Below are 14029 nucleotides of genomic sequence, written 5' to 3' on the forward strand. Positions count from 1 at the left end.
GGGGCCAAAGAGATTTAAATTCTACCCCTGGTTCTTCCACTCATCACCTGTGTGACCTCGGGAATTGACGAAACCTCTCTCAGCCTCAGTTTCCTCCTCTGACAAAGGGACCTCTGAGCTCCACGGGGCTGTGGCGACATGGTCCTAAGAGGCCATGTCGCCTGGTGGTCAAGAGGGCACAGGCTCCGGGGCAGGTGCCAGCCCAGCCCTGGCTCTGCCGCTGATGTGCGAGACAGAACTGGAGACTCCACTTCCCTCAGCCTCAGTTTCCTCCTCTGTAAAGTGGGGATGATACCAGGAGCCGCCTTGGAGGAAGTTTCCATGGGGTTATGGTTCCCTGAGATCTTGTTCCCAAGGTCCGTGGTGCATGCAGTGTGTGAGAAGCTGGGACCCCCTGGAAGTCCTTAAGGTCTTCAGCCACCTGACCTGTGGGCACCTGCCTCCCTCCCAGGCTCAGTCTCCCCTGCTGTAGAATGGAGTTATCTGAGTGTCTGCCCCACCAGGTGGCTGTGAGCTTTCAGGCCTCACCTGTGGGAACAACTGTTCAGCTGGGAACCTGGGACCCAGTGGGTGCCAAACCCCACAGCTCTGAGAACCAGCCTTGGGCCTCCCAGGCTGATCTCCAGGGCAGGGACACTGATGTCCCTTGTTCCACCCTTTGAGATCATAAAACACCAGCGTCTGGAAATCGTTGTCATTGTGAGATCTTGTATATAAAGCCTGGTCGTGTCTGCCGAGTGATGAATTTTCCCGGACATTCTTTTTTATTTCCTCCCCATGACACAGGTCCTCTTTTGATTGATTGATTTTTTGTTTGTTTGTTTGTTTTTTGGGCTGGAGCCTTGCTCTGTCGCCCAGGCTGGAGTGCAGTAGTGCAATCTCAGCTCACTGCAGCCTCTGCCTCCCGGGTTCAAGAGATTTTTGTGCCTCAGCCTCCCCAGTAGCTGGGACAACAGGCACGCAACACCACGCCTGGCTAATTTTTGTACTTTTAAACTTGAATTCCTGACCTCAAGTGATCAGCCTCAGCCTCCCGAAGTGCTGAGCCACAGTCCTGGCCTGTTTTGTTTTGTTTTGTTTTGAGAGAGGGTCGTCCTCTGTCGCCCAGGCTGGAGTGCAGTGGCTTGATCATAGCTCACTGCAGCCTCCAACTCCTGGGCTCAAGCGATCCTCCCACCTCAGCCTCCCAGAGTGCTGGGATTACAGGCGTGAGCCACCATGCCTGGTCCCCTTCCTTCCCTCTCTGGGAGACTCTCCTCTGTGGCTGTGGGTGTGACTCTTCGTGTCCCCAGCACGGGGCCTGCCTCCTGCTGGCCCAGCACTTGGTGTGGAGGGTCAGGGCTTGGGCACCTTGGACCCCACCCTGAGGGGTCTCTGCCTCCAGGTCGGAGCCTGGGGACCTCCAAGTTTCCTGGGGTGACTTGGATTCAGGTCTGGTGGCTCCCATGGAGCTGAATGGGGTGGGTGGTCTTTGCCGTGGGTAGGCCCGAGGCCTCGACTCGTTCTCGTTCCCACTCTTAGGGCTGACTAAGAAGAGAACCAAAGTCCAGAAGAAGTCACTGCTTCTTAAGAAACCCCTTCGGGTTGACCTCGTCCTTGAGAACACATCCAAAGTCCCCGCCCCCAAAGAGTGAGTGTCCCGGCATCCCCTGGGCCCTTCTTTCCCGCCAGACTCTGGTCCTGAAGGGCTTCCGGGGTGGGGGGATGGTAGGTGAGGGTCATTTGGAGGGTAGGGCAGGCACAGGGTCAGGTTTGGGCTTTGGAGTGCAGGTTGGAGGGAGGGAGTCTGGGTGCCCTGGTGCTGGGCCGAGGCAGTGAGGAGGGGCCTGGACCCAGCTTGGGGCTTTGGGGTTGGGGAGGAGGGGCTGAGTGGGAGGCGTGTTCAGGAGGCACATGAGGTGGGTCTTGGGGCATGAGCGGGTGAGAGGGTGGACAGCTGGCCTTCCCCTGAGATGGGGACGTGGAGGAAGAGTGGGATTTCGGGTGATGCTGAGGTTGGTTTTGACATGGTGGTGTGAGGTGCCTGGGGGATGTCCAGGACAGGGCTGTCGCTTCGTTGAGTCTGGGGCTCAGAGGGGAGGGGAGGCCTAGGCAGGAGCAGACGTGGGGAGAGGGGTTCGCTGAAGAGGAGGCGGAGCGCCACCTTTTGGAGAGGGGGTGCTGGAGCTGCCTTAATGGTGGAGGAAGCCTGACAGGGAGGAGGCCTGGCTGCTGTTCAAGCCGCCACCTCACCTGCTGCACTTGTGCCACCTCTCCCCGATCAGCGTCCTTGCCCACCAGGTTCCTAACGCCAAGAAGCTCAGGCGGAAGGAGCAGCTATGGGAGAAGCTGGCCAAGCAGGGCGAGATGCCCCGGGAGGTGCGCAGGGCCCAGGCCCAGCTCCTCAACCCTCCCGCAGCCAGGACCAAGCCTGGGCCCCAGGACACCGTGGAGCGGCCTTTCTACGACCTCTGGGCCTCAGACAGTGAGTGACCCTGCTGTCACCTGCAGATGGGGGCAGGACTGCCATGTGCAGTTGTGTGTGTTGTGCACTGCACAAGAGTACAGTGCGAAAGGGAGTGCCTTGTGCTTTGGTGACCTCCCAGCAGAGTCACGCGTCCTGAAGGGGTGGCTGTTTCCCACTCGTACTTTTCCTTTCCTGAGTTGTGAGGCTCCTGCCTTCAGCTTTGGTCTCCTCCAGTTTCTGAACCCGTCCAGACACAGTTTTGTCCGGGCGATCAAGGCCCCTTGGGGTCTAGAATCAGTCCTTCCCTTGCCTGAGCTTCAGGGTCACCTTTTTGAAGTGGGGAGGGATTGGGGGGAGCCCTTTGGTGCCTATTCCATGCTGGGACTGTCCCAGCAGCTCCCCTCGCTGTATCCACAGACCCCCTGGACAGGCCGTTGATTGGCCAGGATGAGTTTTTCCTGGAGCAGACCAAGAAGAAAGGAGTGAAGGTGAGACATGTGGGAAGGGCGTCCTGGGTGAGTGGAGGGTGAGGAGGGCCAGGAGCTGCTCTGTGTTCCTGCAGTAGAGTCTCAGTCTCGGAACCCTTCTATCCCAGTGGCCGAGAACTCTGCTGGAGCCGGGTGGCTGGGATTCCTGTCCCGGCTCCAGTGCTGACTGATCCTGGGAAGGTGGGCTAACCTTTCTGTGACTTGTGTCTTCCTCTAAAATGCAGATGAGGGCCGGGCATAGTGGCTCACGCCTTGTAATCTCAGCACTTTGGGAGGCCAAGACAGGTGGATCACCTGAGGTCAGGAGTTTGAGACCAGCCTGACCAACATGGTGAAACCTTGTCTTTACTAAAAATATTTTTAAAAATTAGCTGGTGGGCCGGGCGCGGTGGCTCAAGCCTGTAATCCCAGCACTTTGGGAGGCCGAGACGGGTGGATCACGAGGTCAGGAGATCGAGACCATCCTGGCGAACACGGTGAAACCCCGTCTCTACTAAAAAATACAAAAAACTAGCCGGGCAAGGTGGCGGGCGCCTGTAGTCCCAGCTACTCGGGAGGCTGAGCCAGAAGAATGGCGTGAACCTGGGAGGCGGAGCTTGCAGTGAGCTGAGATCCGGCCACTACACTCCAGCCTGGGCGACAGAGTGAGACTCCGTCTCAAAAAATAAAATAAAAAAAAAAAAAATTAGCTGGGCGCGGTGGTGGCACGTACCTGTAGTCCCAGCTACTAGGAAGGCTGAGACACGAGAATTGCTTGAACCAGGGAGTAAGCCGAGATTGCGCCACTGCACTCCAGCCTGGGCAACAAGAGCGAAACTCCATCTCAAAAAAAAAAAATAATAATAAATCTTGATGAAATTGTACTTAGATCATGGGCAGGTGGGGAGAATTTAAAGAGGTAGCGCATGAGAAGGTGGAGCCAGTGCTGGCAAGTGGCAGAAGTGTCATGGGTTTGAGTTTGGATTTCCAGCCTCCTCCTCCTTGAGCTGCTGGACCCTGAGTGTTAGAGCCCAGGTACTTACAATCTCCGGGGCTCAGCCAGAGAAGCCCTTGCTGGAAAGAACATACAGTAGCAGCGTAGTGAGAGACCTGGAGGGGCGAGGGGCAGGCCATGCACAGGTCCCAGGGAAGAGCCGCCAGGCTGATGACAGTGGCCTTGAGGGGGGACCGAGTGTGTTCAGGAGCCGGGAGGAGGCGGGGGTGGTCACGGAGGGAGTACAGGCCAGGCTTGGGGGATTATTCTGAGCGGGGCAGATGTGTGGGGCACCACCAGAGGGTTTTGTGGCGGGGAGGGGTGGGACCCAGGTGGCCACTCTGAGGAGGTCACACTGTGGTGGGGCAGGTGTAGAGTGAGACGCCGGGAGCCAAGGGCTTGAGAGTGGAGCCCTGAGCCAGCTGGGCTGGGGCTGCGGGTGACCCGGGACACAGTCATGGCGCAGACGTCCCTGGCCTTGCCAGCGGTTGGGTGTGGGAAGAGCTTGAGGGGCATTCAGGTGACTCCAGGCTTCTGCTGGCGACTAACAGGGCCTTTGTGGGTTGGAGAGCAGATGGGGAGGGATGAAGAAAGCCTGGAAGTAGGCCGTGCGCCCAGGTCGCCCAGGCTGGCTTCTAAGGCAGGGCCCTCCTGACTGAATCACTCCCCAAAGTCCCCTGTCTGGTGACTTTACCACATTGCAGTTAAGTTTCAACACACAAGTCTGGGGGACCTTCTGACCTCACATGGCCTTACTCTGTTGCGCCCTTTTCTCCACAGCGGCCACCACACCTGCACACCAAGCCGTCCCAGGCACCCGCCGTGGAGGTGGCGCCTGCCGGAGCTTCCTACAACCCATCGTTTGAAGACCACCAGGTACACCACCCCGACCAGGCCTCCCTCCTCAGCGGGCCCTGCCTCTCTGTCAGGGCTTCACTAGCTCCCTCCCTGTGCTGGGTGGTGCTGGGAACTCCAGAGTGACCCAGACAGCCCTGGGGCCTGTCCTCACAGGGTTCACGGTCCAGTGCAAGAGACCTGTTCCCAGATAATGATGAGCAGAGTGGTTGGGGCTGGGAGCCCAGATGGGGCACCTGGCCCAGCCTGGGGGGTCAGGAAGGGCTCCCTGGAGGAGGGAACGCCTGAGCCGAGGCAGAGGCAGAGGCTGAGGGAGGGGTTTGCAATGGGAGGAGGGGAGTGAGTTTTCCAGGTGGCGGGAACAGCACGTGCAAAGGTACAGAGGTGAGTGAGAATGGCGCCTTCCAGGAAGCCTGTGGGACAGAGATGCAAAAGGCCGTGGTGACTCGGTGGCACACTGGCAGCCAAGTGACAGTTATTCACCGGCGAGGCTAGCTCAGCGATGGGCAAGTCTGGCTGGAGCCACTGTGCATTTAGCAGCCATCTGTTGGGCACAGATATGGTGGACAAAGGGTACGAAAACCCCTCCCTTGATCGGATGCAGTGCCTCACACCTGTAATCCCAGCACTTTGGGAGGCTGAGGCCGGCAGATCATTTGAAGTCAGGAGTTCGAGACCAGCCTGATCAACGTGGTGAAAACGCGTCTCTACTAAATACAGAAAATCAGCAGGGCGTGGCAGCATATGCCTGTGGTCCCAACCTATTGGGCGGCTGAGGTGGGAGGATTGCTTGAGCCCAGGAGGTCCAGGCTGCAGTAAGCTGTGATGGCACCACGGCACTCCAGCCTGTGTAACAGAGCGAGACTCTCAAAAAACAGCCGCAACTCTCCCTGGAGGAACACCCCTTCTCCTGGGATGACGTGACTGGAGAGACGCTGAGATGTTCGCGGTAGAGGCAGGATGCTTGCCCGCATCGTTTTCAGCGTTCGTAAGGAGATAGCCAGGAACAGAGGCAACTTCCTCATTTGTTGAAATAGCCTCAACAGAGGTAGAGAAAAGTGTCTGCGGAAAAAAGCAACAGTGTGCTCACGTTTGAAAGGACGAGGGTGCCGCTCTCTGCCGTCTGTTCCTGGACCAGATGTGGGAGGGGCGTGGAGATCGGACATTCGCTTTTAGATTTGTGCAGAACTATTTCCTAGAGATCAAATTCACTTACCATACGGTCACCTGGTTAGAGTATGTGATTCCGTGGTTTTTAGTGACCGTTGTGTAACCATCCCCACAGTCAATTTTAGAACATTTTCTCTGTCTGTAAAGGAAACCTCACACATGTCAGCCGTCACCCCCACAATTCCTATCTCGTGTGGACTTAGGCAGATGCCAGGCTTCCTGTCTCAGGGAGTTGCCCACCCTGACCAGTTCACATAAATGAAACTGTGGGCCGGGCGCGGTGGCTCACACCTGTAATCCCAGCACTTTGGGAGGCCGAGGTGGATGGACCACCTGAGGTCAGGAGTTTGAGACCAGCCTGACCACCATGGAGAAACCCTGTCTCTACTAAAAATAAAAAATTAGCCGGGCATGGTGGCGCGTGCCTGTAATCCCAGCTACTCGGGAGGCTGAGGCAGGAGAATCGCTTGAACCCGGGAGGCGGAGGTTGTGGTGAGCCAAGATCATGCCATTGCAGTCCAGCCTGGGCGAAGGGGGGTGCCCCTCGGTGTAAAAAAAAAAAAAAAAAAAAAAAAACTGAAGCGTACAGGCCAGACAGCCTTCACAGACGCGCAGAGCAGGTGTGAGGACGAGGGTTTGAGGTGCCCTCTGGCTCTGTGCAGGGTGGGGTGTGCTGGTAGACGGGGCTTGGGGAGGAAAGCCTGGGCCGGGGTGAGATCGTGGGCACTGGGTGAGGGACAGATGGGAGGTAAGAGGGTCTAGTCTCAGTGTCCCAGGAGAGGTTCAGGGACCGGTCCTCACTCCCGCCCCTGGCAGACCCTGCTCTCAGCCGCCCACGAGGTGGAGTTGCAGCGGCAGAAGGAGGCGGAGAAGCTGGAGCGGCAGCTGGCCCTGCCCGCCATGGAGCAGGCCGCCACCCAGGTGAGCCCCGCACCTGCCCCTCCCTCTATTCCCAGAGCCTGCTACCTACCCCTGACACTGCTCCCTGCTTCCCACCTCCCCAGGAGTCCACGTTCCAGGAGCTATGCGAGGGGCTGCTGGAGGAGTCGGATGGTGAGGGGGAGCCAGGCCAGGGCGAGGGGCCGGAGGCAGGGGATGCCGAGGTCTGTCCCACGCCCGCCCGCCTGGCCGCCACAGAGAAGAAGACGGAGCAGCAGCGGCGGCGGGAGAAGGCTGCGCGCAGGCTGGTGAGCACCTGGGCCGGCGGGGCCTGCTTCTGATGCCTCGTCCCCTTCCTCCCTCCCTCCCATGGGCTGTCCTGGGTGCTGCGGGCAGCCTGCCCACCCCAAGCCCTGTGTGTGGCCTGTGGTTTGGGCTGTTTGGGATCCTCACAGCTGAGACTCATTTCCCAGCCTCTTCCAGGCAGGCCTCTGGGCTGGGGTGGGACGGGGCTCCCTGACGCTTCTGTTTGAAGAGTGAGGTGCGGGGAGGTTTCTGCACCGCAGATCGGGGGAGGTGGGGGACATGGGGCTGAAGCTAGCAGCTGCTGGGAAGGCCCTGGAGGCGCTGCTGACCTGCTGGGGACAGGGTCAGGAAGGGCCTCCGGGGGCAGGCAGATTTGTGCGGGGAGGGTTCCCTGTGTAGAGGGAAGGCCTCCCTGGGTGGGCAGCACTCGCCTGGACCCTGACCCTGCCCTGTCTCCACAGCGGGTACAGCAGGCCGCGTTGCGGGCCGCCCGGCTCCAGCACCAGGAGCTGTTCCGGCTGCGTGGGATCAAGGCCCAGGTGGCCCTGAGGCTGGCGGAGCTGGCGCGGCGGCGGAGGCAGCGGCAGGCGCGGCGGGAGGCTGAGGCTGACAAGCCCCGAAGGCTGGGGCGGCTCAAGTGAGAACCAGGCCTGGGGTTCTGGGAGAAGCTGGGGTGGGGGTCAGGTCCCAGGGCCGGGCGCCTTCCTGCCTTTGTTCAGGAACTGCCCACCGTCCACCGGGAGAACACCTCTTCCCCACCAAACCCCACATTCTCAGAGGTCCTCCTTCTGCAAGAGGGGGCTTTGGACTGGGTGTCCTGGACCCTGCAGGGCTGATATTTCTGAACACCCGCCCTGTTCTGCAGGTACCAGGCACCCGACATTGATGTGCAGCTGAGCTCGGAGCTGACAGACTCGCTCAGGACCCTGAAGGTGCTCATTGCTGGCGCCGCAGAGCCCTGTGCCCAATGATGACACCATCCTTGCTCCCCGTGCCCCCCAGGGGCGATGGGCGACATCATGGCTGCCCCTGGGCTGGGCCAGTGGGGCCAGTGCCCAGGGGCTGAGGGCACGGGGTGCTGGGGGGATCCCAGGGTAGGGGTCAGGCTAGGGTTTGAGTCTGGGACCCTAAGACGGCCTTTCCTTCCAGCTGGTCCCTGTTGCAGTCCCGGTCACCTTTAGGACTAGAGGGACTTTCCTGAAGCTCAGAACCAATCCTGTCCCCTCCCCTGCTCAGAACCTGCTGTGGCTCCCCAGTGCCCCTGAGGAAACCCAGCTTCTCTGTCAGCCACACACCTGGCCTGGCCTGACCCAGCCATGGGGCTCCAGCCAGCTGTGCTCATGAGTGGACTGCGCCTTCTGCCTCTGACCCGGCTTTTGCCCTTGCTGTCCCCTTTTCTGTGTTGTCACCAGCCCACTTCCCATGACTCCTCCAAGCCCGGCTCAGAGATGGCTGTGGGTTGGTGGCTGTCATCCCAGCGCTGAGCCCCAGCAGCTGAGGGCCAGGCTGAGTCCCTGGTGCCCACAAGGCTCCCCTGGGGAGACTGCACGAGGCTGAGCTGCCAGGACCCCGAGGAGAGGTCTCAGGCCCTCGGGCTTCTGCCAGGCCCTGCTGAGGCCTCCCTCTCTGTCCCGCAGCCCGAGGGCAACATCCTTCGAGACCGGTTCAAGAGCTTCCAGAGGAGGAATATGATCGAGCCTCGAGAGAGAGCCAAGTAAGGGGCGGCCGGGGCTGCTGTGGGGTGAAAGCATCTGGGATTGGCCCCGGACACTGACTGCTCCATGGCCCCTGCTCCAGGTTCAAACGCAAGTACAAGGTGAAGCTGGTGGAGAAGCGGGCGTTCCGTGAGATCCAGTGAGTCCACCCGGTTTCAGCACAAGGAAGGGAGCCCTTCTTCCGCCCCATGGTGCCCCCCGAGTCCCAGGGCCCCTCCCAGAGTGTGGCCAGTGGCTGAATCACATCCCCTTGGCCATGCCCAGAAGAGGCCCTGAAACCAGAGTGGGGTTGGGAGGGTCCCCAAAGGGAAACTGAAAGGCAGGGAGTGTCAGGTGGGCGGGGGTTGTGGGGCACCCTCTTACCCACCCTCAGCCCCTCTTCTCTGTCCCCAGGTTGTAGCTGCCATTGGATGCTGGAGCCCCGCCCTTCAATAAAAGTTCCTTTTAGCCAATCAGTGAGCTTCGCGTGTGGCTTGTGTGCCTCCTGCGGGCAGCTGCTCCCGGATGCAGACTGTGTGTGTCCCCCCGTGGCGCACAAACATGTAGGTGCCAGAACTCACCGCCAGAGCCTGGTGAGGTCCTGGGGTGTGTCTGAAGGGGTCGTCAGCCGACTGGATCGTGGTCTGTCCAATAGCAGTGAAGTTGGCAGCCCTTCCAAGCCCGGGCAGATCCTAAAAAGCCAGCAGGCAGAGGGTGCAGGGCTTACAGCCTGACCAGAAGTGTGAGGTGAAGCAGAGGTGAGGAGGAGGTTCCCCGCTGGATTCCGACTTGGAGAATAGCCCAGTTCCTTCTGCTGCGGTGACATAGCAGCTCTCGCCACACCGATGGTAGGAGTGGTGGCGTCTGACCTCCGCCAGGCACCTGCTATCAGGTTTATGCAGGTGGATTCACTCACTGAACTCACAGCAGCCCAACCAAGGAGGGCTGTACTTAACTCCCGTTTTCAAGGTGAGGAAACAGGGCCGGGCACAGTGGCTCACTCCTGTAATCCCATCACTTTGGGAGGCTGAGGTGGCAGATCACTTGAGCCCAGGAGTTTGAGACCAGCCTGGGCAACATAGCCAGACCCTATCTCTACCAAAAATTAACCAGGCGTGGTGGGACGCACCTATGGTCCCAGCTACTGGGGAGGCTGAGGCAGCAGAATCACTTGAACCTGGGAGGCGGAGGTTGCAGTGAGCTGAGATTGCGCCACTGCACTCCAGCCTGGGCAACAATAGTGAAACTCCATCTCAGGAAAAAAAAAAAAAAAAAAAAAAACGCCATCTGCCAAGGAGGCCAGCCGCTGACCCAGTGAGTCTGTGCTCAGGGGTGACCAAAGGAAACTGCTGGAAACGGGGAGGAAGCTCTTAATGCCTGGAGACGGCCATCGGGGCGTCGGGCACATTCCTGGATACCCGGGGGTGTGGGTGGTCACAGCCACTGAAGCACAAACCCCGTGGCCTGGACACTCGGTGTCCTCAGGAAGTCCTTGGTATTTAATTGCCGGGGGAAATGCGTCTGTTCCCATGTGCGAAACGGGGGATCCACAGCAAAGATGTTTGTGTGTGTCTGCACAGAAATGGCATGTCACATCCGAATTTTATGTCAAAAGCCTGAAAGTACAGAACTCAGCTGGGCACGGTGGCTTACCCCTGTAATCCCGTCATTTTGGGAGGCCCCGGCAGGAGGATTGTTTGAGGCCAGGAACTGGAGACCACCCTGGGCAACACAGTGAGACTCTATCTCTAGAAAAACATTTTTTAGGCCAGTGCAGTGGCACTTGTAATCCTAGCACTTCGGGAGGTTGAGATGGGTGGATTGCTTGAGCCCAGGAATTCAAGACCAGCCTGGGCAACATGGCAAAATCCCATTGGTTTTTACAAAAGCTGGAAAAAACTAGTGGGCATGGTGGTGCCCCAGGTACTCCGGAGGCCAAGGTGGGACGATCACCTGAGCTTCGGAGGTGGAGGTTGCAGTGAGCCAAAATCCACTGCATTTCAGCCTGGGTGACAGAGAGACCCTGTCTCCAAAAAAAAAAACTTTAAATTTATTTAGTCATGGTGTTGTGCTCCTGTAGTCCTTGCTTCTCAGGAGGCTGAGGCTGGAGGGAGGTGGAGGCTGTAGTGTAGTATGATGACGCCACTGTGCTCCAGCCTGGGTGACAGCGAGACTAAAACATAAAATACGAAACTCTGGTTCACAGTTTGCAAGCTGAATTTCACTAATGTCTGCAGTTCCTTTGAAAAATGTAAAACAGGCTGGGTGCGGTGCCTCACGCCTGTAATCCCAGCACTTTTGGAGGTGGGCGGATCACCTGAGGGTCAGGAGTTCAAGACCAGCCTGGCCAACATGGTGAAACCCCATCTCTACTAAAAATAGCAAAAATCAGTCAGGCGTAGTGGCGGGCGTCTGTAATCCCAGCTACTTAGGAGGCTGAGGCAGGAGAATTGCTTGAACCGGGAGGCGGAGGTCGCAGTGAGCCAAGATCATGCCATTACATTCCAGCCTGGGCGACAAGAGCGAAACTCTGTCTCAAAAAAGAAAAAAGATACCGTTAAACAAGGTGGATTAATGAACAGATGTCCCATAAAACAAAAGCACTGAAATGTTAAGGGTAGAACCTAGGTGGTGAGGTATACGGGTGTGCACAGAAAAATTCTCTTTGGAAGTGTCCTAATAGGGAAATGGCACATTGGGGTTTTGGGGCCATGCAGTGTCTATCATGGCCCTCTGTGCCTGCTTTTGAGGCGGGTGGATCACCTGAGGTCAGGAGTTTGAGATGAGCCTGGACAGCATGGTGAAACCCTGTCTCTGCTAAAAACACAGAAATTACCCAGACGTGGTGGCAGGTGCCTGTAATCCCAGCTACTCAGGAGGCTGAGGCAGGAGAATGGCTTAAACCCAGGAGGCGGACATTGCAGTGAGCCGAGATCATGCCATTGCACTCCAGCCTGGGCAACAGGGTGAGAGCCCATCTCAAAAAAAAAAAAAAAAGCTTCAGGCACCACAAAACCTGGATCTGCCTCTGATTGTGGTAGAAAAATATTGGAAGGACTACCCAACAATTGGAGAACAGCCAAACAAATGATACATGTATGCTGTGGCATGGGTATGACTTTGCTTTTATAAAAGGGTGGAAACCAGACGGATGTGGCGGCTTGCTCTTGTCATCCCAGCCCTTTAGGAGGCTGAGATGGGAGGATTGCTTGAGGCCGGGAGTGAGACCAGCCTGGGCATCATAGCAAGACCCAATCTCTTAAAAAAAAAAATTAGCTGGGCATAATGGCATGTGCCCATAGTTCCAGCTACTCAGGAGGCTGAGGTGGAAGGATCTCTCTCTCTCTTTTTTTTTTTTTTTTTTGAGAAGAAGTCTTACTCTGTTGCCCAGGCTGGAGTGCAGTGGCACGATCTTGGCTCATTGCAAGCTCCGCCTCCCGGGTTCATGCCATTCTTCTGCCTCAGCCTCCCGAGTAACTGAGACTACAGGTGCCCACCACCACGCCCGGCTAATTTTTTGTATTTTTAGTAGAGACGGGGTTTCACCGTGTTAGCCAGGTTGGTCTCGATCTCCTGACCTTGTGATCCACCTGCCTCAGCCTCCCAAAGTGCTGGGTTTACAGGTGTGAGCCACCGCACCCATGAAGAGCATGATGGAGTCGTGTCCTGATTTCAGAATCGCCCTGTTACATACTGGCTGTGTGATGTTGTGCAGGTTACTCAACCTCTCTGTGCCTCAGTGTCGTGTCTAAAACAGACATAACAATAGTGCTTATCTTGCTGTGGGTTATAAGTGAGTCTGCACGTGAAAATGAGGCCCTGGCACAGGGGAAGCTCTAGGTGAGCATTTGCTTTTATAACAATGTTAGGGTGGGGGAAGATGATTTTAAAAAGATGCGGAAACTTGCAATTTGTGCCAGAGGCTCCTCACAAATGCTCCGACTCTGACGCAGTCATTGCATGCTTGGGAATGTGGCCTACAGAAACAGCCGGATGTTGGGGGAGAGCATTTTGCACAGGCTGGTCCTTGAGAACGTTCTGCAGAATGGGAGGAAACATGGTCATGGACACGGGGCGGGCGTTGGCCACGCGGGCGCCACCTCTGTGGCCATTAACCGAGGGGTCGGAAGTGCCTGCAGCCACTGGGAGGTGTTCGTGTTTGGATGCTTAGTGGGAAAAAGCAAACAGGATCTGCCGCCGTCCACGCTGGCGTTCATCAAACAAACCCCCATGCCAAAAGTCTCAAGTGGGAGGATTTCAGAGGACTCCTCCTTATTCTTTTTTCCAGCATTTCCTTTTTTTAAAATTTTTAAAATTTTTTTGAGAAAGGGTCTTATTATGTTGCCCAGGCTGGAGCACAGTGGCTCTGTCTCAGCTTACTATAGCCTCAACCTCCTGGGCTCAAGTGATCCCCTGAACTCAGCCTCCTGAATAGCTGAGACTTACAGGCCCACGCCACCATGCCTGGCTAATTTTTTTCTTTTTGGATTTTTAGTAGAGACAGGGTTTTGCCATGTTGCCCAGGCTGGTCTCAAACTCCTGACCTCAAGTGATCCACCCACCTCGGCCTCCCAAAGTGCTGGAATTACAGGTGTGAGCCACTGAGCCAGGCCCCACATTATCTGTAATGCAGCAAACTTAAAAAAGGAATCCAAAGGTTTCTTCCTTTTTCTTTTTGAGATATTCTTGCTCTGTCACCCAGGCTGGAGTGCAGTGGCGGGATCTCAGCTCACTGCAACCTCCGCCTCCCGGGTTCAAGTGATTCTCCTGCCTCAGCCTCCCGAGTAGCTGGGATTACAGGCACGTGCCACCATACCTGACTAATTTTTGTATTTTTAGTAGAGATGGGGTTTCACCCTGTTGGCCAGGCTGGTCTCGATCTCTTGACCTTGTGATCCGCCTGCCTCAGCCTCCCGAAGTGGGCCCAGTGCTTATGTGTATCTTACCACAATTAAAAATCACACACAAGGCCAGGTGCAGTGGCTCATGCCTGTAATCCCAGCATTTTTCGAGGCTGAGAAGGGTGGATTACCTGAGATCAGGAGTTCAAAACCAGCCTGGTCAACCTGGTGAAACCCTGTCTCTACTAGAAATACAGAACTTAGCTGGGTGAGGTGGTGCACACCTGTAATCCCAGCTACCTGGGAGGCTGAAGCATGAGAATTCCTTGAACCTGGGAAGCGGAGGTTGCAGTGAGCTGAGATCATGCCACTGCACT

General features: G+C 57.0%; 1 protein-coding gene and 1 non-coding gene across 2 annotated transcripts; both read left to right on the forward strand.

The window, feature by feature from the left end:
* Positions 1–1484: 1484 nt before the first annotated feature.
* Positions 1485–9287, forward strand: LOC111556088 (ribosome biogenesis protein NOP53; the record flags this gene model as incomplete). Its single annotated transcript, XM_026450789.1, has 11 exons — positions 1485–1630; positions 2265–2464; positions 2864–2934; positions 4688–4783; positions 6749–6853; positions 6937–7119; positions 7579–7754; positions 7983–8049; positions 8755–8831; positions 8915–8971; positions 9226–9287. Coding segments are annotated over 11 exons (1185 nt in total), but the record flags the coding sequence as incomplete, so codon positions are not given.
* On the forward strand, positions 8079–8188 carry LOC111520188. The gene has a single exon (XR_002724586.1). It is a non-coding gene; the product is annotated as a small nucleolar RNA SNORD23 (small nucleolar RNA).
* Positions 9288–14029: the final 4742 nt, after the last annotated feature.

Source organism: Piliocolobus tephrosceles, unplaced genomic scaffold, assembly GCF_002776525.5.
Source record: "Piliocolobus tephrosceles isolate RC106 unplaced genomic scaffold, ASM277652v3 unscaffolded_24950, whole genome shotgun sequence".
Lineage (NCBI taxonomy): Eukaryota > Metazoa > Chordata > Mammalia > Primates > Cercopithecidae > Piliocolobus > Piliocolobus tephrosceles.